Genomic DNA, 26,375 nt, shown 5'->3' with positions numbered 1-26,375 from the left:
TTTTCTGTAATTCATGTGGGATCAAGTTGGTGTTGTTGTTCTGTTTGGATGTAATTCATGTGGGTTATGTTCCTCAATGATGAAGGCAGCCCCTGTAGGAATAAACTATGTGCCCTCCTGTGCCAGGTTAACATTGAGCTACCAACAGCTTATGCTGCTTGACGAGGCACATGGTAACTTAGCCGGGAGATGGAATGTAGTTGTATTCAATGCAGATATTAATAAGCCTGAGAGGACAATAATTAAAAGAACCAAAAGTTTTGATACTTGTATTTCATTAAGACTTCACAAAATAAGAAACTATGCTTTACAAAATATGGGCTGCCATTGACCTTGCCTAAGATATCCCATGTTTTACAAAATATTCCTAACTTACTGCAGAATGTTTTTGAACTTAGTTGAAAACTTGACAAAAAATAACAATTTCCATTCCATGTGCAACTTCATTCTGCATTCCATGTGCAACTTCTAATACTCCTGTTCTGTTGCTGCCTCTACTTGTTCTATTGCCTCTACTTCTGTTGCATGTACTTCTGTTGCTGCCTGTACTTGTGGCATTGCCTGCTCATGTAACCAAGTTCTTGCTTGATCCAAAAGTGTTTGGGTTACTTCAACTTGTAAGGGAAGTTGGCCAAGACTTTCCAACATTTGCTTGTTGACATGTGGATATGTGTAGTTGTTATTCCCCCTTACTTTCAAAATTTCAATCATATGATACTGAAATGAATGCCACACATTAGCTAAAGTCTTTGGTTGCATTTCTTCAAATGACTTGTTAACTGCTTGCAATAGCTTAAGTATTGTGTTTGGCCTTTCCTTATGTTGGAGTGTTTGTAATGCTCTAAAGAAACCAAGATCCAACATGTTTAGCTCAGGACTATTTGGTGGCTGCTGCACCAAATGAAAAACAAACCCGTTTTGTCTACTAGCTAGTATCCATAATGGGTCTGATGCAGTTACATGTGGCTTTGCGTTGTCTTGTTGTATGTATATCACCTTGCTCCTGTGTGGTGGCCACTTAGACATTATTGCTGGTAAGATGTGATTAATTAACACATCTCTCATTCTCTCCTTGGTGACATTGGTGATTGCTTTTGTCTCTAATGTGCCGGCTGACCTATTATTAGAAGACCTTTGTGCTGCCACTTCCTCCACAAATGGGAAAATACCAATTTTCCCATCAAAAGTGCATTGCCCCAACATGTTGTATGATGGTCTAGCCACTGCAGTTTCAAACATCACCTTAATTATATGCCTTTTTGATTGGTATGTTCTGTGTGGATTAGCTTCATTTGGATGCAAATATAGCCTTTGTGTTTTTTGATGCATGTAAAACCACTTCTCATCGATGTGGATGAAGTTGAAGAAATCATTGAACATTGGCTGCCCTCTTTCTACTTGTGGTTGTTGTACCATACATAGAATCCAAATGACCCTTGAAATCTGATTTTCTGGTGATAATTTTGGACGCATTGGATTACTATGTGCTCGTATGCTGCCTTTTTTAACTAGTCTGCACACAGTGCTTGCACAGACACCAAGTTTGTTTGCAAGATCCCTTAAATTGGTTCTGTCCCTAAGTGGAATTGAAGTTAACATTTCTTCTGTCAGTGAAAACCGTTTCCTGCCCACTATGCCTGCCATCTTCTTCTTAACATTGATTTGTTGTTCTTCACCAATTTGGTTCTTCATTGTGTTCCAGATTGAACTTGCAGTTTTGCGGGACACGTTGAATTTCTCAGCAGCTTTCGAGATTGCACCATATGGTAGCTCAGTCCCGTTGGCTTGTGCTAATAAAAGCTCAGCCATTTGTTGCCTCTGTTCATCACTTAACCAAGGCCGAGGATGATGCGAATCAAGTACAATGACATCTTCATTTGTGATATCAACCATTTAATGCACCTGAGGCCAAAAAAAAAAAAACCCACCCCACCCCCCCTTTGTGGAAAAATAAATGTGTTAAGTGATAAATAGAGGCAATAAATGGAGAAGAAGGAAGAGAGAGGATAAGTTGCTGGGTGGAGTTATGGCTCTTAAATGGACCCTTTAAGTGTGGAAGTTGAAGTGTAAAAAAGTTTGAATTTTTTTCCCTCCAGATTCTGAAATTGTAAAGGTAGTTTTTGTTTAGATATTGGAGGGAACTTGAAATTTCCCTCAAAAAATTAGACATGTAACCCGCCAAGATTAATGTAAAAGTGTTGATTAATTTTTCCCCAAAACTATCCCATGTGCAGATTTTTCTCTCTCCTCCACAATTTTTTATTATTCTTTTGTACTTGTCTCTTTCTACTTTTCAGATTTTGTAGCCTCTCTCTCCTACTTTTCAACTTTTGCATTGGTTCTAATGAAAAGCAAACCGTAACAATTAAAAAGAAACGGATGTAGTATATTACAATATTGATGGAATTGATAGTATTATAAAGTATTGATTATGATATATATATATATATATATATATATATATATATATATATATATATATATATTATATATATATATATATATATATATCTATCTATTTAATGATTTTAAGAATCATTTTATTTATGTACTGATTTGATGAATCTTTTTATGTATTTAATGATTTAAAAAAATCATACTTTTATATTAAAAATAGTTTTAATATTATAAAAAGAATCATAGTATATTGACTGGGAATAAAATTAAAAGATTGAACTTTGATTTATTTTAAAAGGGCAGTGTAAATCAAGGTTTTTGGGCCATATTCATTTGGAGATGAGTATGGATGTATTTTATGACCTCAGTGACATGTATTGTTTGGTAAGCAGTATTAAATAGTGGTAATGATAATACAATCACATGTAATTGTCAAGGAAAATCACCTACCCACTACCATGGTAATGAGATATCATCTCTAAACATGTAATATTCTTCACAAATTTTCATTTTCACACAATACTCTCTAAGTCACATATTAATCGATAGTTATTTGACTTTCACACATGTCAATACAAAACACCATTACTATATAAATGAAAGTCACTAAATGCTGATATTTTTAAAGATATGCATTGAAACAATCCAATATCTTATACACTAATATTCATCCTTATATATTAGTAGATTTATGTCCAAAGTAGTTTATATGAACAATAGACATTATCATACTATATCAATTAATATGGGATGAAAGGAGTATTATCGATTTCTAATATGGTAATGGATGGTAATAAAAATTTAAAACGAAATTTTTTTTGGACCCTCCAACTAGGGACCTCATGGTAAGATGAAAGGTCATGCCAGACAGAAACATCTCGTAGGTACCCTTCCTGTGTTTGCAGGCATACACTTAGGGGGGGGGGGGGAGGGGGATGGTAAGGGGAAATCCTATCCCAAAGTATCACTAGAGGGATCGAACTCCCAACCTTTAAGTTGAAAGGTTCTTTCTATACCACTAGGCCAAGCTTAGCTTGGTAAGAAAAGCATCATATTGCTAAGGATGGATTCTGGTCATTCCCACCATTGATACCAACGTGTGTATTGTTCTTTTACAAAATCACATTAAAATTCATTACTATTATCACCTACCAAATCGATTGCAAGAGTATTAATAAAAGTTCCTAATTAAGGAATCAGGCTTTGCAATTCGAGAGTTAAGCCAAACATAATTTTTAGGGAGGTAGATGAAGGTGTGTAAGGAGCCCAACATCACGGGATCCCAATATTATAAGGGCCAATATATATATATATATATATATATATATATATATATATATATATATATATATATATATAACTTTAAAAATTTACTTTATATTTGAGGAAATCACCTCTGTTCTCCAACCTTAATAAAATTCTCAATGATTAATCTAAGAGAGAAAGAAAATCGCATATTTTGAAAAGTGGAAGTGAGTAGTATTTGTCGCACGACACGTGCATGGGCCTGGTACACAATATTTTTAATATCAACAAAGTTTATACAAGTCGGTTTGTAGGATAAGGTTATTGCTGAAAGAAATAAAAAGTCAAGATGCTAAACAAATCAACAATGCATGTCATACGTTTATACGACCAATGCATAAATATTGTAAAGGTATTGACCTTCAATTATCTTGTAGTATTTAGGAAGTACAAGCTCTGCGCGAGAAATTTACTCCTCTTCCTGCGAGAGAAACTCTAGAATAAAATTTTACGTAAAAATAGATTTTTATTGATAGTAGAGCGTATAAACTTTACCATTATATTCATTTGCACGAGATCTTTTAATTCTCATTTCTAAATTATTGTACTTTTCAAATTTTCATGCTTCCTTCTTAATTTTAAATGTTCTGATAAAATTCTTACAGTCTATATGAACTTTAGAACAAAAATCATTCAATCAAGGAGGAATATGGCCATGTAATGTTACAGAAAAGTTCATACCAATTTACTTTGAGAAAGCTCCAAGTAATTCAATGGGACACTCTTACAATTACAACAATATTTCAAATGTATTAGGCTTTAAATAAATTATGCTGGACAATGAAAGTAAATCTGATGCATTTAACATAAACAATATAGTGCTAGGAAATTAAGCTGTGCCGAACATTCTCTTCAATCGCATTACTTCATTGTGGCTTAAGAGTGTGATTTGCTCAGCTATGTCAGCAGGCAAATTGCCAGCAAATAAGGAGGGAGTAGTGAGTTGTAATCCTGGATTTGCACCATTCAAACTAACGAATGCGGTAGCGGGAGTATTACCAACATTGACTTGAAAGTGAAGCATGGCTTGTGGAAAGACCATGACATCACCAACCTCTAACCTTTTATAATATGCTGTATTGCTTGTGTCAATAAACCCGGCAATGATCGTACCACGGTTAACAATAATAACTTCTGATGTACGATGAGAATGTAGTGGTATAACACCACCTATTCCGAAGTCTAACCTTGCCATGGAGATGCCCAAGCCATTCAATGCTGGGAATGCATTTGCAAATGCTAAAGTTACATTGTTTCTGAAAATATTTGTGGTGGTTCTTTCACCACGGAAACCAGTGTAAACAAAATCGTCTGTGGTGATTGTAGCAGGATTTTTGCAGGCATATCCTTCAGGTCCTCTAGGGAGGCTAGGATCTCCAACACAAAAATCTAATTCTATGGCATGGGAGAAAGAGGCTAAGATGGAGAAGATGAAGAAAATTGCAGGCTTGTTCATTTTGTAAGCTAGAGATAGGTATAGTTGCATTAATATTGCTTAGAGCGAGCCATTAGCATCCTTTTTATAGAATTTGCTGAGCATAGTATGAGTCTACTTGCTCACAAGACAGTTGGCCTTTGACTTGGTCGCATTCGGCTTTATTATTGGTTGCCGATGCAAGTAAACAAGTGTAGGCGGCACCACAAAGATGAATATAATTTTAAATTCAAAGAAAGACTAAAATGAGGCTCTTAGTTGACTTTGAGAAAACGAAACATGTATCACTTTCAACTAATCCAATCATATACATATATTATATCCCCTCCATTTCATAATATAATTTCCGCATTTTTTTAGTATCTTAAAATATTATGTCTATTTTTTTATAATCAATTTATATGGGAGCATTTATTGCTTTTCAGTTTTGTTTTCAAGGAAAATGAATACAACAAATTAGTTCCAAGATAAAAGTACCAAGAAAACACTTACTTAGATATATACTTTTCGAAAATTTTTCAACTCTTCTCATTTTTCTTAAACCCGTGAAAAATAAGAAGGGAGCACTATACTACCTCCGTTCTTTTTTAGTTGCAACGTTTGACAAATTGCACTATTCATGTTCTCTTATTTGACCACATTTATTGATTTATATGTTAAACAAAATATAGTCATGTGGGGTCTTGTTTGATTCCTTTCGATGTAAGCTTTCATAATATCAAATTTTTATAATTTTTACTTACATACAATTAGAGATAAAACGATTTGAAATTGTACATTGGCAAGCGTGAAAGTCAAAACGTTGCAACTAAATAAAAACAGAGGTAGTATATGAGACGTATGGAGTAATTATTTAGAGTTTTATATCATTGAAATATAGACTATGATAAAAAAAAGTTAAGAACGGCATGTGTTCGTCAGTTTTATGTTCTTATTAATACGATCTCTGTTTTTTATTAAGTGACTGAGAACAAAGTAACACACATCCTTAAGAAAATTAGAGAGATAAGATTAGGGACCAATAGTATAAAAGAAAAGATTTGTAAAAAAATGAGCCTTTTTATTATTGAGATAGAAATCAGTCACACATTGACCTTTTCAAATAAGGGGGAAAATCAGTCACTTAATAAAAAATTGAGAATTCTTATAAATTAGAGTTTTCGACAATAACCATCTTATAAAATAAACTTTTTTCATATAACACCTTATATATAATGTTTTCTATTTATATTTCAATAACCATCTCATAGCACCATTTTTTTTTCAAAGACACAACCTATTAGATATTTTTTCCCGTAAATCCCTTAGTGAGGCCCGCCTTTGTTTCTTTGTTTTTCTTCCAAATTCAATGTTACTTCCCTACCCATTACAAATGAAGAAAAACTAATGTCTTTAGGTATGAATTTTCACCAAATTAAAAGTTAGATATCTAATTATTAGATATTTAAATATGAACTAGAAATATTATGCCACTTCTAGTGAAATGACTCGCATATTCATATTTTAAAAGTTAGACATCTATAATTAGATATTAAGTCTATTCTATTCAACTTATGTTTGTTAATAAACTTATCTTAATTTATTTGATCTTATTTTCTAATATTGTTATACTTTATTTTTGCTGAATTAAACTTATCTGAACGTATTAAAATTTATTAGTTATTTTTTTTAGAATTTGAATTTTCATTATTTAGGGGCTTGTCATTATTTGGTCCCCGTAAGGATGCTTTAGGGTGGCCTGTTAATTGGTTTCTCCCTAGTTTCTTTTTTTTTCTGGCTTAAAACAAAAAAAGGTTTTTCTATGGTGTACCCTTGTGTTATTTAAAATTCTACGTTGTACCATCACTTTTTTGTTTCTCTCTGTTGTACCCTCAGACTTTTTAAGTAATCTCTATGGTACCCTTTGTTTTAATATTTTAAAAACGGCGTTATAAAATACTTTAGGCCCACCAACATTCCGTTTCATGTTTAAACCTTATTAACTGATCTCCTAATTACTCCTAAATATCAGTATATTCATCTTCCATCCCTTGATTCCATCCTTTGATTCCAAAACCAAATTTTTTTCCCCATAATTTGTGAAGAAAGGAAAGATTTCATCTGTTGAAGAAGAATTTGCGGTAGAAATTGTTGCGCCTAACTGAAGAAAGGAAAAGCTGGGAGAAGGATAATCTACTGCTGCTCTGGTGTGATTCTCAAATTTTAGGTAATTTCGATGTTTAAAAATTTCATCTTTCTCTTTTGTATGTGATGCGATTGTTGTGTTTAGGGTTTGTTTGTTTAGCTTAGAAACTGAAAATGAGCTTTGCATGTGTGTTTGTGTGTAATGTTGCAGAAAATGGCTGAGAGGATTTTGAGAATTCATTATCTAGGAAATGTAGTAGAATTAGGGATTGGTGATTTGGATTTATGTTTGTTGATGGATATTTTGAATGATATGTGTGAATTGTTTGAGAAGAATAATTTTGAGCTTCCCTCATACCATGTGCTTAAGTATAAAAATGGGGGTACAACTGTTGAACTTGTTGATGGTGGCAGCATGATGACAATGTTTGGGGTGTTGGGGAGCAAAAAAATGGATGGATGGGTTGATAGTTTACATGAACCCAATTTCATATGGAAGTTAGCACAGAGGGTTAAGTCTGAGAGGCAAACTAAACCTAAAATAGTCCAAACCCTAGGCAAGCCATCAAGTGGCCCATCAAAGACATATAGGCTCAAACTTAAGACTTGGAAGAAAAAAAAAGGCCTAAGCTCACCTCAATTAACCAAACCTAAGACAACCACACTTAACCAGACCTGATTATTAATGATCAGTCAAGCCCATACTCACCTCCATTGACCCAACCTGATTTTGTCCAACAAACCCAACTCCTCCCCAATTACAAGTCCTACACTAAGGAGAAGCCCAAGATTCCCTGAACTACTATTCTGTAGTTCACCATCCTCCCAGGCCCAAATTCACCTAAATTCTCATCCATCTTCCCAGCCCCAAATTCACATCAGTCCACCATCCTCCCAGCCCCAAATGAACCTGAACCCCCCCACTGACCCAGGACCAAAATGATCCCAATCCACCACCTTCCAACACTGTAGAGGAAAGCACACAACTCAAGACTATTACAATCTTTCCTCATGGGAAAAAGATGGCTAGGACCACAGCTAAGAAAAAGGGTATTTGGGTTCCTAAATCTGTCTTCACTAGTGTCAATGTTGATGTTAATGTTGAAGTAGCTAGGACTAGGAGATGTAGGAGTAAAGCTATTGCTTTGGAGGGACCAAATGTCAGTGGTGAGGGTGATAGTGAGAGTGAGAGTGAAGAGGAGTGGGTGCCAGGTTTGAATGGCGAAGAGGTTGGGAGTGATCAAGAAGGTGATGATGATGATTTTTTAGTGGAAGAGGATGTTAATGGGCTATTGTAACATAATTTCGTTGATGGTGGGTGGGAGACATTTAGGAATTCAGATTGGAATGCTGAAGAAGGAGGTTATTTCAGTAGGATGTACAAAAATGGTGTTATATATGATGATGTTGAGATGGGAAAGATATTTCTAAAATCATGGATGCTTTTTGTGGATAAGGAACACTTCAAAGACACCTTGAGAGACTATTGTTTACAGGAAGGGTTTGCCTTAGTTTTTAATAGGTCAGAGGAGCTTAGGTATATAGCAGTTTGTGCTGATGAAAGGTGTGGGTGGAGAATCCATGCTGCTAGGCTAGTAGATGGATATACCTGGGAAATTAAAACCATGAATCAAAATTATAATTGTGATTTGAATTTAGTTACTAATCCTATGGTGAACTGTGAATGGGTTGCTAGAAAATTATTGGAGCATATTAGAGCAAATATGAACATTAGAGGGAAAACTATGAATGAGTTTCTTTGGGATAGATATGGTGTGAGAATGGCAACTCCCACACTTTATAAAATGAAAGATAAGGCAATAAGCTAAGAATCATCCAAGGGGGACATGATGATTCCTACACAAATCTACCAACCTACTGTGAGCTACTTAAGATGAACAACCCAAACTCAATTGCCTTTTGTACTTGGGCAGCATTACAGAGGCTTGAAAAGCCTCTACAGTTCAGGTCCATATTCATTAGTTTCCATGCTTAGTTTAAAGGCCTAATAGATGGTTGTAAAGGTTTGGTTGGTGTTGATGGCACCCATCTTAAAGGGAATTTTGGAGGGATTTTGTTGGCTGCTGTCTCATTGGATGGAAACAATAAGATATTTCCTGTAGCTGTTGCTGTGGTAGGTTATGAGAATAAGACATCATGGAGTTGGTTCTTCCATCATCTGAAGGCAACCTTGACTGCAAGTGGAAGGTCAGACTGGACCATTATGTCAGTTTGGCAAAAGGTAACCCTACTCCCTCCATTGTGGAATTTTTTTATACTTATTATGTATTCCTATTTTTATTTATGTTACATTAATGTGTATTTTAGGGCATTGATCCTAGCTTAGATCAAGTGTGGCCAAAGGTCCCTAGAAGATATTGTGAAAGACACTTGTGCAAAAATTTCAAGACGGATTATCTAGGAATCTTGATGCATAAGCTCTTTTGGTCAGTTGTGAAGTCATGTTCTCAGTACACATTCAAGAAAGCTTTGCAAAAAATACAAAAAGTAGTTGGACTAGGAGCAATTAAGTGGTTTAAAGATATGGGTCCACTTGACAGATGGACCAAATGGAAGTTTGATCCTACTCTGTGCAATGATAAAGTGACAAACAATTTTGTGGAGAGTTTTAACTCCACAATAGGTGCAGATAGGTGTAATCCTATCCTCACATTATTATATGGTAAACACTAAACTACCTCTTTAATATGCATTTAAACTATCTTAACTATCTAAACACTAAACTACTTGGGTTTTCATTGTGACAGGTGTGAGAAGGATTGCAATGGTAAGGCATGCTACTAGACAACACCTATCTCAGCAATGGGTAGAACCAGGTATATGTCCTAACATCAGAGAAAAGGTGAGATATTTGACAAAAAAGTCAAGGAGTTGCCAAGCCTATCCATCTGGAGGGGAGAGTATGAGGTGCATGATGGGAGGGCTCATTTGCCTGTGTCATTGAATATGAGAGAGTGTTCTTGTGGAAGGTGGCAAGTCAGTGGTATTCCATGTAAGCATGGAATTAAAGCCATATTGGATGCTGTTAAAGACCCACTAGACTATGTCTTAGATTGGTTTAGTGTATCTAGATATAAAGCAGCTTATAATGGCAGCATTTCACCAATCCCTAATTCAGAACAGTGGCCAGATTTGGGTCAACCAACACTCATTCCTCCAACCATGAAAAGAGGAATTGGTAGACCATCTAGGAACAGGAGAAGAGAGGAGGGAGAACAGAAGAAAGGTAAGATAAGCACCACTGTACAATGCAAGAAATGCAAGGACTTTGGTCATAACTCAAAGGCTTGTAAAGCTGGGGCTACAACTAGGGAACTAAGGGAACAACAAGGAGGTGGTGTGCAACCTAGACCTGAAGTCAACAGCCAGGCCTCTAAAAGAAGACAAAGTCAGAGCAGTGGCCCGATTGAAGTTGACTCCAATCTAATTGATTTGATGATCAATCAGTCACAACCAGACTTAGACACCAGGGAAAAAAAAGGAAGGGCTGTGTTTTCTTCAAAACGTAGCCCTTCTTTCTTGTAGGGCTGCGATTTTATAAAAAACCGCAGTCCTTCACAAGAAGGGCTGCACTTTTCTAAAAAACGCAGCCCTTCTTACATAGAAAGGGATGCGTTTTTTAGTCAAGCGCAACCCTTGTTTCTTGTAGGGCTGCGGTTTTATAGAAAACCACAATCCTTTACGAGAAGGGCTGCGCTTTTCTAATAAACGCAACCCTTCTTACATAGAAAGGGTTGCGTTTTTTAGTCAAGCGCAGCCCTTGTTTGTGAAGGGTTGCGCTTGACTAAAAAACCCAGCCTTTCTTACTATAAGAAGGGCTGCATTTTTTAGTCAAGCGCAACCCTTCTTAGTGAAGGGTTGCGCTTGTCAAAAAAAGCGCACCCCTTCTGTTACGAAGGGCTGCGCTTTTTTTGACAACTGCAGCCCTTCCTTATCTTTTTTTTATTGAATAATGCGCGCATGTACAATATACTCAAGCTAGCATTTCTATTTCCCTCCCTTAGAGAAATTTTACGAGCGAGATAAATCCCTAATTCGAGTGCACCACCTTCTCCACCACCACCTTGCGCACCACATTGAACCACCACCTTGCTCCATCACCACGACCACGCAGCGCACCACATTGCTCCACCACCACGACCACGCAGCGCACCACATTGCTCCACCACCACTGCTGCCCACCACCTTGCTCCATTCTCCCCTCCATTAATTCGAGTGAGTTTGCGCACCACCAGTGCTCCACCACCACCTGCGCACCACCAGTGCTCCACCACCACCTTGCGCACCACGTAGCGCACCACATTGCTCCACCACCACGACCACGCAGCGCACCACATTGCTCCACCACCACTGCTGCCCACCACCTTGCTCCATTCTCCCTTCCATTAATTCGAGTGAGTTTGCGCACCACCAGTGCTCCACCACCACCTGCGCACCACCAGTGCTCCACCACCACCTTGCGCACCACCCACCACATGCAGCCGCGACCTCCACCATCACCACTACCCTTCTCTTCTCTTCTAGATCTTCTCCACATTCGAGTGGTTTAGGGTGTGGAGCTCCTCCACCACTACGCAACGCCACCACCCACAAGCGGCAGTAAGATTAAGTATGAATTAATCTTATTTTTAAGTTACTTTTGTTTTTCTTAATTGAATTAAATGATTAATGTGCAATGTGGGTTTTGTTAATTGTAGGAAGAAGAGACTAAGGAAGGCAAATAAAGTTCCAACTATCTCTTCTCTCTTCATTGCTCGTCGTTGGTGTTAAGAGGTAACTAGTTTAATTTCGTTGTCTTTTTTGTTTGATTCAATTTGTTAATGAGACAAAGTTGTCATGTGCTTCAAATTGATTAAGCTATAATAATTTATTGATGTATATATATATATATTTTATAATGTATGTATATTTCTTGATATGAGATTGTATGAAAACGCAATGTAATTTAGCTATGAAATCTACAAGTTGTTTGAATCATCATCATATGCCTAGATACCCGTTCAAGACTTACTCATTAGGAGTAAGTCTTGAATAGTCCCCGGTTTGGGACTGTTCTTGGACGTTTGATCTCACTTAGGTGGTGAATGTGTGTCTTCTTTTCAATTCTGAGGAAATTCTTGGTTTATCATTTCTCTACATTGTTCTCTGGGTACATATGTAGATAAGCAATTATCTACATTGTGTACTTGGAGAACTGTAGGGAAATGCTGCCGGATTTTCCTTAGAATTGAAAAGTTGGCATATATTCACTAGTGAGATTAGACATCCAAGGATGGGTTAGGTTGGAGTGATAAGGACCTTCGGTTGCATGCATACAATTGAACATGTCACTATGTTAGCTTGCTCTATACGTGTGTGATTTGAATATGTGAGTGTATGTACTTAAATAATGATTGATGCATTATAATAAATGGCCGTGTTTAATTATTAGAGGTGGTCTTCTTCAATGAGATGGATCGTACTTGGATGTATGGTAGTCATGAATCGATTGAGTTTGTGAAAGGGGTCTCGGAATTCTGTACAACTACATTAGAATATCAAACATCCTCTGGAGCAGTCGACTTTTATTGTCCTTGTGTTGATTGTAGAAATGTGAGCAAGGTTAGTAGTATACATGTGGTTAGGGAGCATGTCTTTCGCCGTGGGTTTAGGCCTCAATACCACGTATGGGTTTGGCATGGTGAGCAGGGGAGGTATATAGGAAGCTCTTGAGAAATGAATGATGTATGTGAAGAAAAGAAGGATGATGAGTTAGGGGATGAGAATTTGGATAATGAGTTTGGAGATGACGATAGGGATCGGGTAGACGAGATGATACATGAGGTTGAAGATCAATCATGTAGACGACCTTGTATTTTTGAGTCTATGTCTGAGGCGGACTCTAGTTTCACATCGTTGTTGGAAGTTTTAGCTGATATGCTCCCTGATGGAAATGAACTGCCAAAGTCGTACTATTATGCGAAGAAGCTGATGTGTCCTTTGGTTTAGAGTACGAGCGAATACATGCTTGTCCTAACGATTGTGTGCTTTATCGTAATGAGTATGAGCATTTACATGAGTGTCCACGTTGTGGATTGTCGAGGTACAAGCGTGAAGGAGCTGGAGGTAGTGAAGGACCACCAGATAAGGTGTTGTGGTATCTACCCATAATACCTAGATTTAAGCGCATGTTCTCAATTAAAGGAGATGCAAAGAATTTGAGGTGGCATGCAGATCGTAGGAAGAAAGACGGTCTGCTCAAGCATCGCTGATTCGCCTGATGGAAAACTATCAAGGGTGCATAAGCATTTGGTAATGAGGATAGGAATCTGAGGCTTGGATTATGTACGGTGGCATGAACCCTTTTGGCAATCTCAGTCGCAGCATAGTACATGGCCAGTAGTTTTAGTGGTTTATAACTTGCCTCCTTGGTTGTGCATGAAACGCAAGTACATGATGTGTCGCTTCTTATATCGGGACCCAAACAACCTGGAAATGACATAGATGTATACCTCCAGCCGCTTGTTGAAGATTTACAGAAGATGTGGAACGAAGGAGTGTTAGTATTTGATGTGTATGCTAATGAGATGTTCACTCTGCGTGCCATGCTTTTTTGTACTATGAACGATTATCCAGCTTATGGGAACTTATCTGGGTATAAGACTAAAGGAAAACAACCTTGCCCGATTTGTTTAGATGACATGAAATCTACACACCTTAAGGGCTGCAAACATGTGTATATGCGCACAGAAGGCTCCTCAGCGCGACCATCCCTATCGGTTTAAGAAGAAGGCATTCGATGGGACGGTTGAAGAAGAAGTTGCTCAAGACCATTAACTGGTACTGAAGTTTATAATCAGGTGAAGGGTTGAAACAGTCTTTGGTAAACCTGCTAGTGAGGTTGATGACCTACAGGATTATGGAAAAAAGTCATTTTTTGAAAACTCACATATTGAAAGATCTAAAGGTCAGACATTGTTTGGATGTCATGCACATAGAGAAGAATGTTTGTGAAGCTATTCTCGCACACTTATGAATATTCCGGGCAAGACAAAAGATGTTAAGGTCACGACTTTACTTGGAAAAAAGGGGATTCGCCAGAGTTGTGGGCTCAAAAAGGGACGGAAGGAAGAAGAAAATAGTGGAGGAAAGGGTTGATGATGAAACTCAGAAAAGTAAAAAGGTGGAGAATTTGAAGAAGAATTTTTTGTCACCAGTTTGCTACACGATGTCGCTGCAGAGAAACGGATTTTTTGCGAGTCATTGTATGGCATTAAGGTCCCACTGGCTACTCATCGAATATGAAGCGCTTTGTTACCTTAAATGGTGAGTTGAAGTTATCGAGTATGAAATCGCACGATTGTCATGTCATGATGCAAGTATTCTTACCAATTGCAATTCGTGGGATACTTCCAAAGCATGTGAGGCACACCATTACAGAACTCTATTCATTTTTTCATACAATATGCAACAAAGTCCTAGAACCGTCGACCCTCGATGCCTTGTAGGCCAGAGTAGTTGAAACTCTACGCAAATTTGAGATGTCCCCCCCCCCCCGCATTCTTTGACATTATGGTCATCTCATTGTCCATCTAGTTCGAGAAATTAAGCTGTGTGGTCTAGTGTTTTTGAGGTGGTGCTATCCTTTTGAGAGATATATGGGAACTTTGAAGGATAAAGTTCGAAATCCTACACAACCAGAAGGTAGTATAATTCAAGGGATTGTGGGTGAAGAGATTAGTAATTTTGTGGCTGAGTATTTTGCTAGTGTTGATCTTGTTGGACTTCTGACATCTCGACACGAGGGCAGACTTGAGGGCAAGGGTCTGGAAGGTCTAGAGGGTCTGGAGGGTGCAGGCCTAAATTCTTTATTTTGCCAAATTTTCAGCATTATTAAAATCAATAATCATTTGAAATTCGCATGAAACAAACACAAACATATAAATTGAAAAAAACGAAACAAAACACAATTCACAAACATACAAACTGAAAAAAAAAATGAAACAAACACAAACATAGAAACTGAAAAAAATGAAACAAACACAACTTACATAAGAGTTCAGAATGGGTGTTTTAGTTTAGGTTTTAGTCTTTAAGAAAATCAGTTTGTTTTTTTTAAAAAAAGTTAAAAGATATTAAATAAATTTAGGGTCTAAGGGTAGGGTCTGAGTCCAAAATTTTAAGACCCGGACCCTAAAAAATTCACATGGACCTAGACCCAGAACCAGACCCGGACCCTTAGGGTCGGAAAAAGTTGGACCCAGACCCTTAAATTAGTGTCGGCACCAACAGGGTCTGGGTAGGGTCCTGAACCCATGCCCATCCCTAGTTAAGCCAAACATATATATATATATATATATGTATATATATATGTATATATATATATATATGTATATATATATATGTATATATATATATGTATATATATATTATGTATATATATATTATATGTATATATATTATATAATATATTATATATGTATATAGTATATATATATACATATATATATATATATATGTATATATATATATATATGTATATATATATATATATATATGTATATTATATATATATATGTATATTATATATATATATATATATATATATAATTTTAAAAATTTACTTTATATTTGAGGAAATCATCCTTGTTTTCCAACCTTAATAAATTTCTCAATGATCAATCTAAGAGAGAAAGAAAATCGCATATTTTAAAAAGTGAGAGTGAAAAGTATTTGTCATCGGTCACGTGCATGGGCGTCGTGCACAATATCTTGAATTTCAACCAGGTCTATACAAGTCTGTTTGTAGGATAAGGTTATTGCCGAAAAAAATAAAAAGTCAAGATGCTAAACAAATCAATAACGCATGTCATACGTTAATACGATCAATGCATAAATATTGTAAAGGTATTGAACTTCAATTATCTAGTAGTATTTAGAAATACAAGCTCTGCGCGAGAAATTTACTCCTCTTCCTGCGAGAGAAACTCTAGAATAAAATTTTACGTAAAAATAGATTTTTATTGATAGTAGAACGTATAAACTTTACCATTATTATTCATTTGCACGAGATCTTTTAATTCCATTATCTTAAATTATTGTACTTTTCAAATTTTAATTTCATGCTTCCTTCTTAATTTTAAATGTTCTGATAAAATTCTTACAGTCTATATGAACTTTAGAACAAAAATCATTCAATCAAGGAGGAATATGGCCATGTAATGTTACAGAAAGTTCATACCAATTTACTTTGAGAAAGCTCCAAGTAATTCAATGGGACACTCTTACAATTACAACAATATTTCAAATGTATTAGGCTTTAAATAAATTATGCTGGACAATGAAAGTAAATCTGATGCATTTAACATAAACAATATAGTACATGCTAGGAAATTAAGCTGTGCCGAATATTCTCTTCAATCGCATTACTTCATTGTGGCTTAAGAGTGTGATTTGCTCAGCTATGTTAGCAGGCAAATTGCCAGCAAATAAGGAGGGAGTAGTGAGTTGTAATCTTGGATTTGCACCATTCAAACTAACGAATGCGGTAGCGGGAGTATTACCAACATTGACTTGAAAGTGAAGCATGGCTTGTGGAAAGACCATGACATCACCAACCTCTAAAGAACCATACCCAATAAAGAAACATTTAACAGCTTTTGGGTCTAACTTGTCACGATTCCCAGTTTGAACATAAGCAACACAACCAAAAAGCGTCAAGTAAGAAAGATTTACCTCCTTCGCAGTTCACACTTCTTCAGGTATCTTGAGTTCCAAAGTAACTGAATGCCCTTTGTTAATCAAGAGAGTTGTTGTACTTACTGAATCTGCCCAAAATGTCTTAGGCTCTCCCTGTAGTGTTCTGTTCATCCTCTTCGCAACCTTATCGTGTCGAGGTTTCCCTGGAATAAGTCCTCTTCAAAATGATGTCGTTCTCCTCATAGAGTTTCTTATTCCCCTGCCAACTCATACTCACCTCCATTATCAGACTTAATGCACTTAATCTTCTTACCAGTCTAACTTTTGACGTCATCTTTCCACTTCTTGAAAGTTTCATGAAGCTCATATTTTCTCTTCATGAAGTAGACCAACACTTTCCTGCTATAGTCATCGATGCAAGGAACAAAATACCGTGAGCCTCCAAGGGATTTTACTGGGGAAGGACCCCATAAATCAGTGTGCACCAACTCTGGATTATTAATTCCCAACTGTTTTTTGGCTTTTATGAAAGTAACATTTTTCTACTTGCCATAGACACAACTCTCGCAAAATTCCATGTCAACTGATTTCAATCCTGACAACTTGTCGCTCGAAGCTAAAATCTTCATCCCTCTCTCACTCATGTGACCAAGTCTAGTATGTCATAACTTGGTCTCATCCGTTGTGGTCGTAGCTAACATGTTCGTACACCCTACAATAGTGTACAACGTGCCAACGTTGGTTCCTCTAGCAAAGGTCATGGAACCTTTAGAGATTTTTCATCTCCGTTCATCGAACATAGTTTCGTAATCACTTGAGTCCAGTTGACCCACATAAATCAGATTATTTTCTAGGCCTGGAAGGTACCTAACATCATGCAATTTCCAAGTACTCCCCATCGTAATCTTAATCATCACATCTCCCTTTCCCTCAATTTCAAAGGCTTTATCATTAGTTAGATAAACCTTTCCTGACTTCTTTAACTTGAAGTCATGAAATAGCTCTTTACAAGGTGAAGAATGAAAAGATGCACCTGAATCAAGTATATATCCACGACTCTATGGAACTATCAATGCTCACCACCAATGCGTCCCCAATCTCACCAATTGGAGAAAAAAAATTGATGAGTCAGAATCATTATTGTCTTGCTTTTCTTTGTGATCAAGCTTGCCACCCTTTTTCTTGGGTTGTGGACACTCCCTTTTTGGGTGACCCTTCCCCCCACAATTACAACAAATAATACCAGCTCTTCCTTTAGACTTACTTTGCCCCCTTTACTTCGATCTATTTTGAGATGAACCCCATTTTCCCTTTGTTTTCCTTCTTCCTCTACTACTTTCAGCACTATAAGCCCCAAATGACTCCCCACTCTCCTTTCAACGAATACTCTCCCCCAAAATTAACTCACGGACATAATCGAGTTTTAGTTTTTCTTTTCCAGAAGAATTACTAATAGCAGTTACAACAGTTCCCAAGCAAATGAGCAAGAAGATAATAAAATTAGGGATTTAACAACATATTGTCCGCTTTGGGTCTAGCACGCATGGATTTGTTTTTGGGCTTCTTCCCAAAAGGCCTCATGCTTATGTAGTTTGTAAACTCTTATAAACTAGGTAACTCTTTCTTATCTTCTTGATGTGGGGCTTGGGATGTATACCCAACAGATGGTATATGTGATTTCTTTCATCATATCAGGTTGGTATACAGAGTGAAGCTCATTTAAGAAGGAAAAGTGTGGTCACATGTCCAATATATAAATTGTATTGTCCATGCTTTTTAATAAGAAAAAAAATTATGATGAGCTACCATATATAAAAAAACGGTTTTTTCACCAGGTACCCCTGTGGTTTTTCAAAATTCATGGGGTACCCCTGGTTTTAAAAAAATGCACCAGGTACCCTTATTATTCAAGTTAAATGCACCAAATACCCTTAATGACTAACGGTGTTAAGTTTCCGTTAGTCATTAAGGTTAATTAATTCTCTAACCCTAATTAAACCCTAATTAATTAACTAAATCCTAACCTCTAACCTTACTCTAACCCTAACCCCATGACTTGAAACCACAACCACCACCCAACCACTACCACCACCACCCCCTCCCCCTCCCTCCCTCCCTCCCTCACCCCCTGCAGCAGTCCTCATCATCCCCCTAGATTTCCCCAACCCACCCCCACCCCTACCCCCACCCCCGGCAGCTTCCCCCTCCCCTAGCAGCAACACCACCACTTCCCTTGCACTGTAAAAACCACCAGCACCCTCTAAACAGATTTTGAAAACATTTTCGAAAATCAATTTTGAAAACATTTTCGAAATCAAAAACCATTTCCGAAATTATTTTCAAAACCATTTTCGAAATTATTTTCAAAACCATTTCGAAATTATTTTAGAAAACCATTTTCGAAATTATTTTCGAAAACCATTTTCGAAATTATTTTCGAAAACCTTTTGCGAAAACGATTTTCGAAAACCAATTCTGAAATCATTTTCGAAAACAAATTTTGTAAACATTTCGAAACCATTTTCGAAATCAGAAATCAGTGAAGAAGAAGGAGAGAGAAAAAGAAATGGAGGAATTTCGACGGGGTGGGGGGCTGCGTGGGTGGGGGAGGGGTGGGGGGCTGCGTGGGGGGTGCGTGGGTGGGTATGGGTAGGGGGCTGGGTGGGTGACTGGGTGGGGGAGGGGAGGGGGCTGCGTGGGTGAGGGAGGGGTGGGGGAGGGGTTGTGTTAAGATTAGGGCTTAATGTTAGGGTTAGAGAGTTAATTAACCCTAATGACTAACGGAAACTTAACACCGTTAGTCATTAAGGGTATTTGGTGCATTTAACTTGAATAATAAGGGTACCTGGTGCATTTTTTTAAAACCAGGGGTGCCCCATGAATTTCGGAAAACCACAGGAGTACCTGGTGAAAAAACCCTAAAAAAAATCATATGGCAAACACGGATTTCGATTAATGGACCAATTTTAAATATTAGTATAGTCCTTTCCCCCTTATTTTCTTGGCTTCTTGCGTGTGGTCCTTAGATGCTTTTTCTCATCCGAAGGTGTTGGAGAATTAATAATTTATAAATTAAATTAGTTTGGACCTAGAAACATAGTTTAGGACAAGGGTCGATGGATAGGGAGTTAGGAAGCGAATTATCATAGATTAAGTGGTGGAGGTCTCACTCATTTGTCGGGTTGAATTAATAGAAATAGGAGTAATGATCAATTATAATTGTAATATTCTGTATTATTAGAACATATATTACAATATTGATGGAATTGATAGTATTATAAAGTATTGATTATAATATATATATATATCTATTTAATGATTTTAAGAATCATTTTATTTATGTACTGATTTGATGAATCTTTTTATTTATTTAATGATTTAAAAAAATCATACTTTTATATTAAAAATAGTTTTAATATTATAAAAAGAATCATAGTATATTGACTGGGAATAAAATTAAAAGATTGAACTTTGATTTCTTTTAAAAGGGCAGTGTAAATCAAGGTTTTTGGGCCATATTCATTTGGAGATGAGTATGGATGTATTTTATGACCTCAGTGACATGTATTGTTTGGTAAGCAGTATTAAATAGTGGTAATGATAATACAATCACATGTAATTGTCAAGGAAAATCACCTACCCACTACCATGGTAATGAGATATCATCTCTAAGCATGTAATATTCTTCACAAATTTTCATTTTCACACAATTATCTCTAAGTCACATATTAATCGATAGTTATTTGACTTTCACACATGTCAATACAAAACACCATTACTATATAAATGAAAGTCACTAAATGCTGATATTTTTAAAGATATGCATTGAAACAATCCAATATCTTATACACTAATATTCATCCTTATATATTAGTAGATTTATGTCCAAAGTAGTTTATATGAACAATAGACATTATCATACTATATCAATTAATATGGGATGAAAGGAGTATTATCGATTTCTAATATGGTAATGGATGGTAATAAAAATTTAAAACGAATTTTTTTTTTTTGGACCCTCCAACTAGGGACCTCATGGTAAGATGAAAGGTCCTGCCAGACAGAAACATCTTGTAGGTACCCTTCCTGTGTTTGCAGGCATACACTTAAGGCGGGGGGGGGGGGGGGGGATGGTAAGGGGAAATCCTATCCCAAAGTATCACTAGAGGGATCGAACTCCCAACCTTTAAGTTGAAAGGTTCTTTCTATACCACTAGGCCAAGCTTAGCTTGGTAAGAAAAGCATCATATTGCTAAGGATGGATTCTGGTCATTCCCACCATCGATACCAACGTGTGTATTGTTCTTTTACAAAATCACATTAAAATTCATTACTATTATCACCTACCAAATCGATTGCAAGAGTATTAATAAAAGTTCCTAATTAAGGAATCAGGCTTTGCAATTCGAGAGTTAAGCCAAACATAATTTTTAGGGAGGTAGATGAGGGTGTGTAAGGAGCCCAACATCACGGGATCCCAATATTATAAGGGCCATAATATATATATATATATATATATATATATATATATATATATATTATATATATATATATATATATATATATATATACATCTCCTCAAAAAAAAAAAAAATATATATATACATACATACATATAATTTTAAAAATTTACTTTATATTTGAGGAAATCACCTCTGTTCTCCAACCTTAATAAAATTCTCAATGATTAATCTAAGAGAGAAAGAAAATCGCATATTTTGAAAAGTGGAAGTGAGTAGTATTTGTCGCACGACACGTGCATGGGCCTGGTACACAATATTTTTAATGTCAACAAAGTTTATACAAGTCGGTTTGTAGGATAAGGTTATTGCTGAAAGAAATAAAAAGTCAAGATGCTAAACAAATCAACAATGCATGTCATACGTTTATACGACCAATGCATAAATATTGTAAAGGTATTGACCTTCAATTATCTTGTAGTATTTAGGAAATACAAGCTCTGCGCGAGAAATTTACTCCTCTTCCTGCGAGAGAAACTCTAGAATAAAATTTTACGTAAAAATAGATTTTTATTGATAGTAGAACGTATAAACTTTACCATTATATTCATTTGCACGAGATCTTTTAATTCTCATTTCTAAATTATTGTACTTTTCAAATTTTAATTTCATGCTTCCTTCTTAATTTTAAATGTTCTGATAAAATTCTTACAGTCTATATGAACTTTAGAACAAAAATCATTCAATCAAGGAGGAATATGGCCATGTAATGTTACAGAAAAGTTCATACCAATTTACTTTGAGAAAGCTCCAAGTAATTCAATGGGACACTCTTACAATTACAACAATATTTCAAATGTATTAGGCTTTAAATAAATTATGCTGGACAATGAAAGTAAATCTGATGCATTTAACATAAACAATATAGTACATGCTAGGAAATTAAGCTGTGCCGAACATTCTCTTCAATCGCATTACTTCATTGTGGCTTAAGAGTGTGATTTGCTCAGCTATGTCAGCAGGCAAATTGCCAGCAAATAAGGAGGGAGTAGTGAGTTGTAATCCTGGATTTGCACCATTCAAACTAACGAATGCGGTAGCGGGAGTATTACCAACATTGACTTGAAAGTGAAGCATGGCTTGTGGAAAGACCATGACATCACCAACCTCTAACCTCTTATAATATGCTGTATTGCTTGTGTCAATAAACCCAGCAATGATCGTACCACGGTTAACAATAATAACTTCTGATGTACGATGAGAATGTAGTGGTATAACACCACCTATTCCGAAGTCTAACCTTGCCATGGAGATGCCCAAGCCATTCAATGCTGGGAATGCATTTGCAAATGCTAAAGTTACATTGTTTCTGAAAATATTTGGTGGTTCTTTCACCACGGAAACCAGTGTAAACAAAATCGTCTGTGGTGATTGTAGCAGGATTTTTGCAGGCATATCCTTCAGAACCTCTAGGGAGGCTAGGATCTCCAACACAAAAATCTAATTCTATGGCATGGGAGAAAGAGGCTAAGATGGAGAAGATGAAGAAAATTGCAGGCTTGTTCATTTTGTAAGCTAGAGATAGGTATAGTTGCATTAATATTGCTTAGAGCGAGCCATTAGCATCCTTTTTATAGAATTTGCTGAGCATAGTATGAGTCTACCTGCTCACAAGACAGTTGGCCTTTGACTTGGTCGCATTCGGCTTTATTATTGGTTGCCGATGCAAGTAAACTAGTGTAGGCGGCACCACAAAGATGAACATAATTTTAAATTCAAAGAAAGACTAAAATGAGGCTCTTAGTTGACTTTGAGAAAACGAAACATGTATCACTTTCAACTAATCCAATCATATACATATATTATACTCCCTCCATCCCATAATATAATTTCCGCATTTTTTTAGTATCTTAAAATATTATGCCTATTTTTTTTTATAATCAATTTATATGGGAGCATTTATTGCTTTTTAGTTTTGTTTTGAAGGAAAATGAATAAAAAAAATTAGTTTCAAGATAAAAATATCAAAAAACACTTACTTAAATATATACTTTTGGAAAATTCTACAACTCTTTTCAATTTTCTTAAACCCGTGAAAAATAAGAAGTGAGCACTATATATGAGACGTATGGAGTAATTATGGAGTAATTATTTAGAGTTTATATCATCTAAATGTAGACTATGATAAAAAAATTAAGAATTACATGTGTTGATCAGTGTTATGTTCTTAGTAGAGATGGAAATGGATCGGGTTCGGGGCGGGTGGATCGTCACCCGCATCCACCCGCTTCACCCGATCCATCCATCACCCGCGGGTGAAACGGATGGATCGGGTGATTACCGGGTGAAAGGAGAAAAAAATCTAGTAGCCCAACAACATAAAACCCACAACAATTTGCATAAGACAATAAGTTATATATATATATATATATATATATATATATATATAAACGGGTGATGGGTCGGGTGGTAACCGGGCGATGGACTGGGTGATGGATGAAAAATTATCACACGAATCCGTCACCCGTTAACGCGTCACTCGCCTCTCATCCGTTTAAACCGGGTTTTCCATCCGTTTAATAGTGCGGGTGAAGCGGGTGATCGGATCATCCGCTGGATATTTCCATATCTAGTTCTTAGTAATACATCTCTGTTTTTTTTATTAAGTGACTGATGAAAAAGTAACACACATTCTTAAGAAAATTAGAGAGATAAATAAAATTAGGGACCAATAATATAAAAGAAAAAATTTGTAAAAAAAAAAGGAACTTTTTAATTATTGAGAGAGAAGTCAGTCACACATTGACCTTTTCAAAATAAGTAAGAAAATCAATCACTTAATAAAAAATGGAGAAATTCTTATAAATTGGAGTTTTCGACAATAACCATCTTATAAAATAAACTTTTTTCCTATAATTACCTTATATATAATTTTTTTTTTTTATATTTCAATAACCATATCATAGCACCATTTTTTTTCAAAGACATCACAACCTATTAGATTTTTTTTCCCGTAAATCCCTTAGTGAGGCCCACCTTTGTTTCTTTGTTTTTGTTCCAAATTCAATGTTACTTCCCTACCCATTACAAATGAAGAAAAACTAATGTCTTTAGGTATGAATTTTCACCAAAATAAAAGTTAGATATCTAATTATTAGATATATAAATATGAACTAGAATATTATGCCACTTGCCCAGTTCTAGTTAAATGACTCGCATATTCATATTTTAAAATTTAGACATCTATAATTAAATATTAAGCCTATTCTATTCAACTTATTTTTGCTTAATAAACTTATCTGAATTTATTTGATCTTATTTTCTGATACTGTCATACTTAATTTTTGCTGAATTAAACTTATTAAATTTTATTAATCATTTTTTTTATAACTTGGATTTTCATTAATTAGGGCTTGACAAAAAATCAGCATACACAGAGATATCAACATTTTACAAATGGTGAAGGATTAAACGATCCACCTGATCAAATTGCTACTTTCAAATATATATCCATGATCTTACACAACTTTCAGAACAAAGTCATGCAAAATTAAGCTCCCAATATATCACATTTCTATAGCCAACTGGTGAGGAAAAGCAAGGTCTTCCTTGTTGGATTATGCTCCAAAAGTAGTCAAATGATTTTCCTAACAATTTGGATTAGTGGCTAGTAGTAAGTTAGTGGGTAATTTATTTTATAATTAAAATGTGATTAGTGAATAGTAGTTATGGAGGATATGGTATAGGACATGTTTTCCACTACTTAGTAGTGTGGCTAACTTTTAGGTTAGTTACTTTTTATTGTAAGCCTATAAAAGGCACTTATTGTATTGAGATTAATTGAGCAAGTTTAATGCAAAACTTCTCCATATTTTATTCAATTTCCTCTCTACTCTAAAAACTATCATGGTATCAAGAGCTTTAGGTTAGATCCTTGGAGGCCCAAAAAAAAAAAAGAGAGAGAGAGAGAAAGAGAGAGAGTAAGAAGTAAGCCATTGCAGGCCATCTTCTGTTTTATGAGTGAAAAAAAATTTAGGGCAAACCACCATGGCAAGAGTGGTTGAAAAAAAATATATTTGTGATTCTATGCAAAGTGGTGAAGAGAAGTGCTTCACAAAGTCGTGGTGAAGAGAAGTGCTTCACAAAGTCGTGGTGAAGAGAAGTGCTTCACAAGGTCGTGGTGAGAGAAGTGCTCCGAAAATGTGACGTTGGTGAGAAGTGCATCAAAACTGTGAAGTTGGCGATAATGTGCATCAACAAAAAAAAGTAAAAATGTTGGTGATAATGCACATCAACATATTGAAATGTTGACAAAGTGGGTTCGATATGACGCAAAATAGGATGTTACAAATGGCTGCTACAACTTTTGGAGCAAAGGGGTGTGTTGGATTATGCTCCAAAAGTAGTCAAATGATTTTCCTAACAATTTGGATTAGTGGCTAGTAGTAAGTTAGTGGGTAATTTATTTTATAATTAAAATGTGATTAGTGAATAGTAGTTATGGAGGATATGGTATAGGACATGTTTTCCACTACTTAGTAGTGTGGCTAACTTTTAGGTTAGTTACTTTTTATTGTAAGCCTATAAAAGGCACTTATTGTATTGAGATTAATTGAGCAAGTTTAATGCAAAACTTCTCCATATTTTATTCAATTTTCTCTCTACTCTAAAAACTATCATTCCTGTACCATGAATACCCCACGAAAATTTCAGCGATTATCTTTTCGAATTTTCAAAGTCTCCCATTCCACATTGATTCCCAAGCATCGAAGAGCACAATCCAAGCTTAACCAATTTTGCACACTACCATCCATAAACAAGAGCCTAGCTATATACAGGATAGGTTTACATAACTTAAGGCTAAGAATACGGTAAAAGTGTATACACTTTCTTAATACAAAAGCTGGGATATTTACTTAACCAAAATAGGATGAATATTTGTGTGTATTCTATCA

General features: G+C 35.9%; 4 protein-coding genes across 4 annotated transcripts; 1 reads left to right on the top strand and 3 right to left on the bottom strand.

The window, feature by feature from the left end:
* Positions 1-468: 468 nt before the first annotated feature.
* LOC125492707 (uncharacterized) lies at positions 469-1,893 on the bottom strand. The gene has a single exon (XM_048635420.2). The coding sequence runs from the start codon at positions 1,891-1,893 to the stop codon at positions 469-471; it is 1,425 nt and encodes a 474-aa protein (XP_048491377.2).
* Positions 1,894-4,352: 2,459 nt separating this feature from the next.
* LOC104883453 (auxin-binding protein ABP19b) lies at positions 4,353-5,208 on the bottom strand. Its single transcript, XM_048634447.2, has one exon. It carries the CDS (start codon positions 5,186-5,188, stop codon positions 4,532-4,534), a length of 657 nt encoding a protein of 218 aa, XP_048490404.1. The 5' UTR covers positions 5,189-5,208; the 3' UTR covers positions 4,353-4,531.
* Positions 5,209-8,637: 3,429 nt separating this feature from the next.
* LOC104883482 (uncharacterized) lies at positions 8,638-10,807 on the top strand. The gene is made up of 5 exons (XM_048635421.1): positions 8,638-9,078; positions 9,258-9,503; positions 9,590-9,944; positions 10,030-10,189; positions 10,252-10,807. Exons 1-5 carry the CDS (start codon positions 8,638-8,640, stop codon positions 10,805-10,807), a joined length of 1,758 nt encoding a protein of 585 aa, XP_048491378.1.
* An 11,372-nt stretch (positions 10,808-22,179) lies between these two features.
* On the bottom strand, positions 22,180-23,033 carry LOC104883451 (auxin-binding protein ABP19b). Its single transcript, XM_048634445.2, is given in 2 exon segments — positions 22,180-22,804; positions 22,806-23,033. Coding segments are annotated over 2 exon segments (654 nt in total). The 5' UTR covers positions 23,018-23,033; the 3' UTR covers positions 22,180-22,362.
* Positions 23,034-26,375: the final 3,342 nt, after the last annotated feature.

The sequence above is a fragment of the Beta vulgaris genome, chromosome 8, assembly GCF_026745355.1.
Source record: "Beta vulgaris subsp. vulgaris cultivar EL10 chromosome 8, EL10.2, whole genome shotgun sequence".
Classification (NCBI taxonomy): Eukaryota; Viridiplantae; Streptophyta; class Magnoliopsida; order Caryophyllales; family Amaranthaceae; genus Beta; species Beta vulgaris.
This window is presented reverse-complemented; position numbering and strand designations above follow the sequence as displayed.

Coding starts and splice junctions, on each gene's coding strand:
- LOC125492707 (XM_048635420.2), bottom strand. CDS start 1,893: ATGGTTGATATCACAAATGAAGATGTCATTGTACTTGATTCGCATCAT.
- LOC104883453 (XM_048634447.2), bottom strand. CDS start 5,188: ATGCAACTATACCTATCTCTAGCTTACAAAATGAACAAGCCTGCAATT.
- LOC104883482 (XM_048635421.1), top strand. CDS start 8,638: ATGTACAAAAATGGTGTTATATATGATGATGTTGAGATGGGAAAGATA. Junction 9,079..9,257: donor TTTATAAAATGAAAGATAAG/GCAATAAGCTAA, acceptor TTCCATGCTTAG/TTTAAAGGCCTAATAGATGG. Junction 9,945..10,029: donor TATCCTCACATTATTATATG/GTAAACACTAAA, acceptor TCATTGTGACAG/GTGTGAGAAGGATTGCAATG.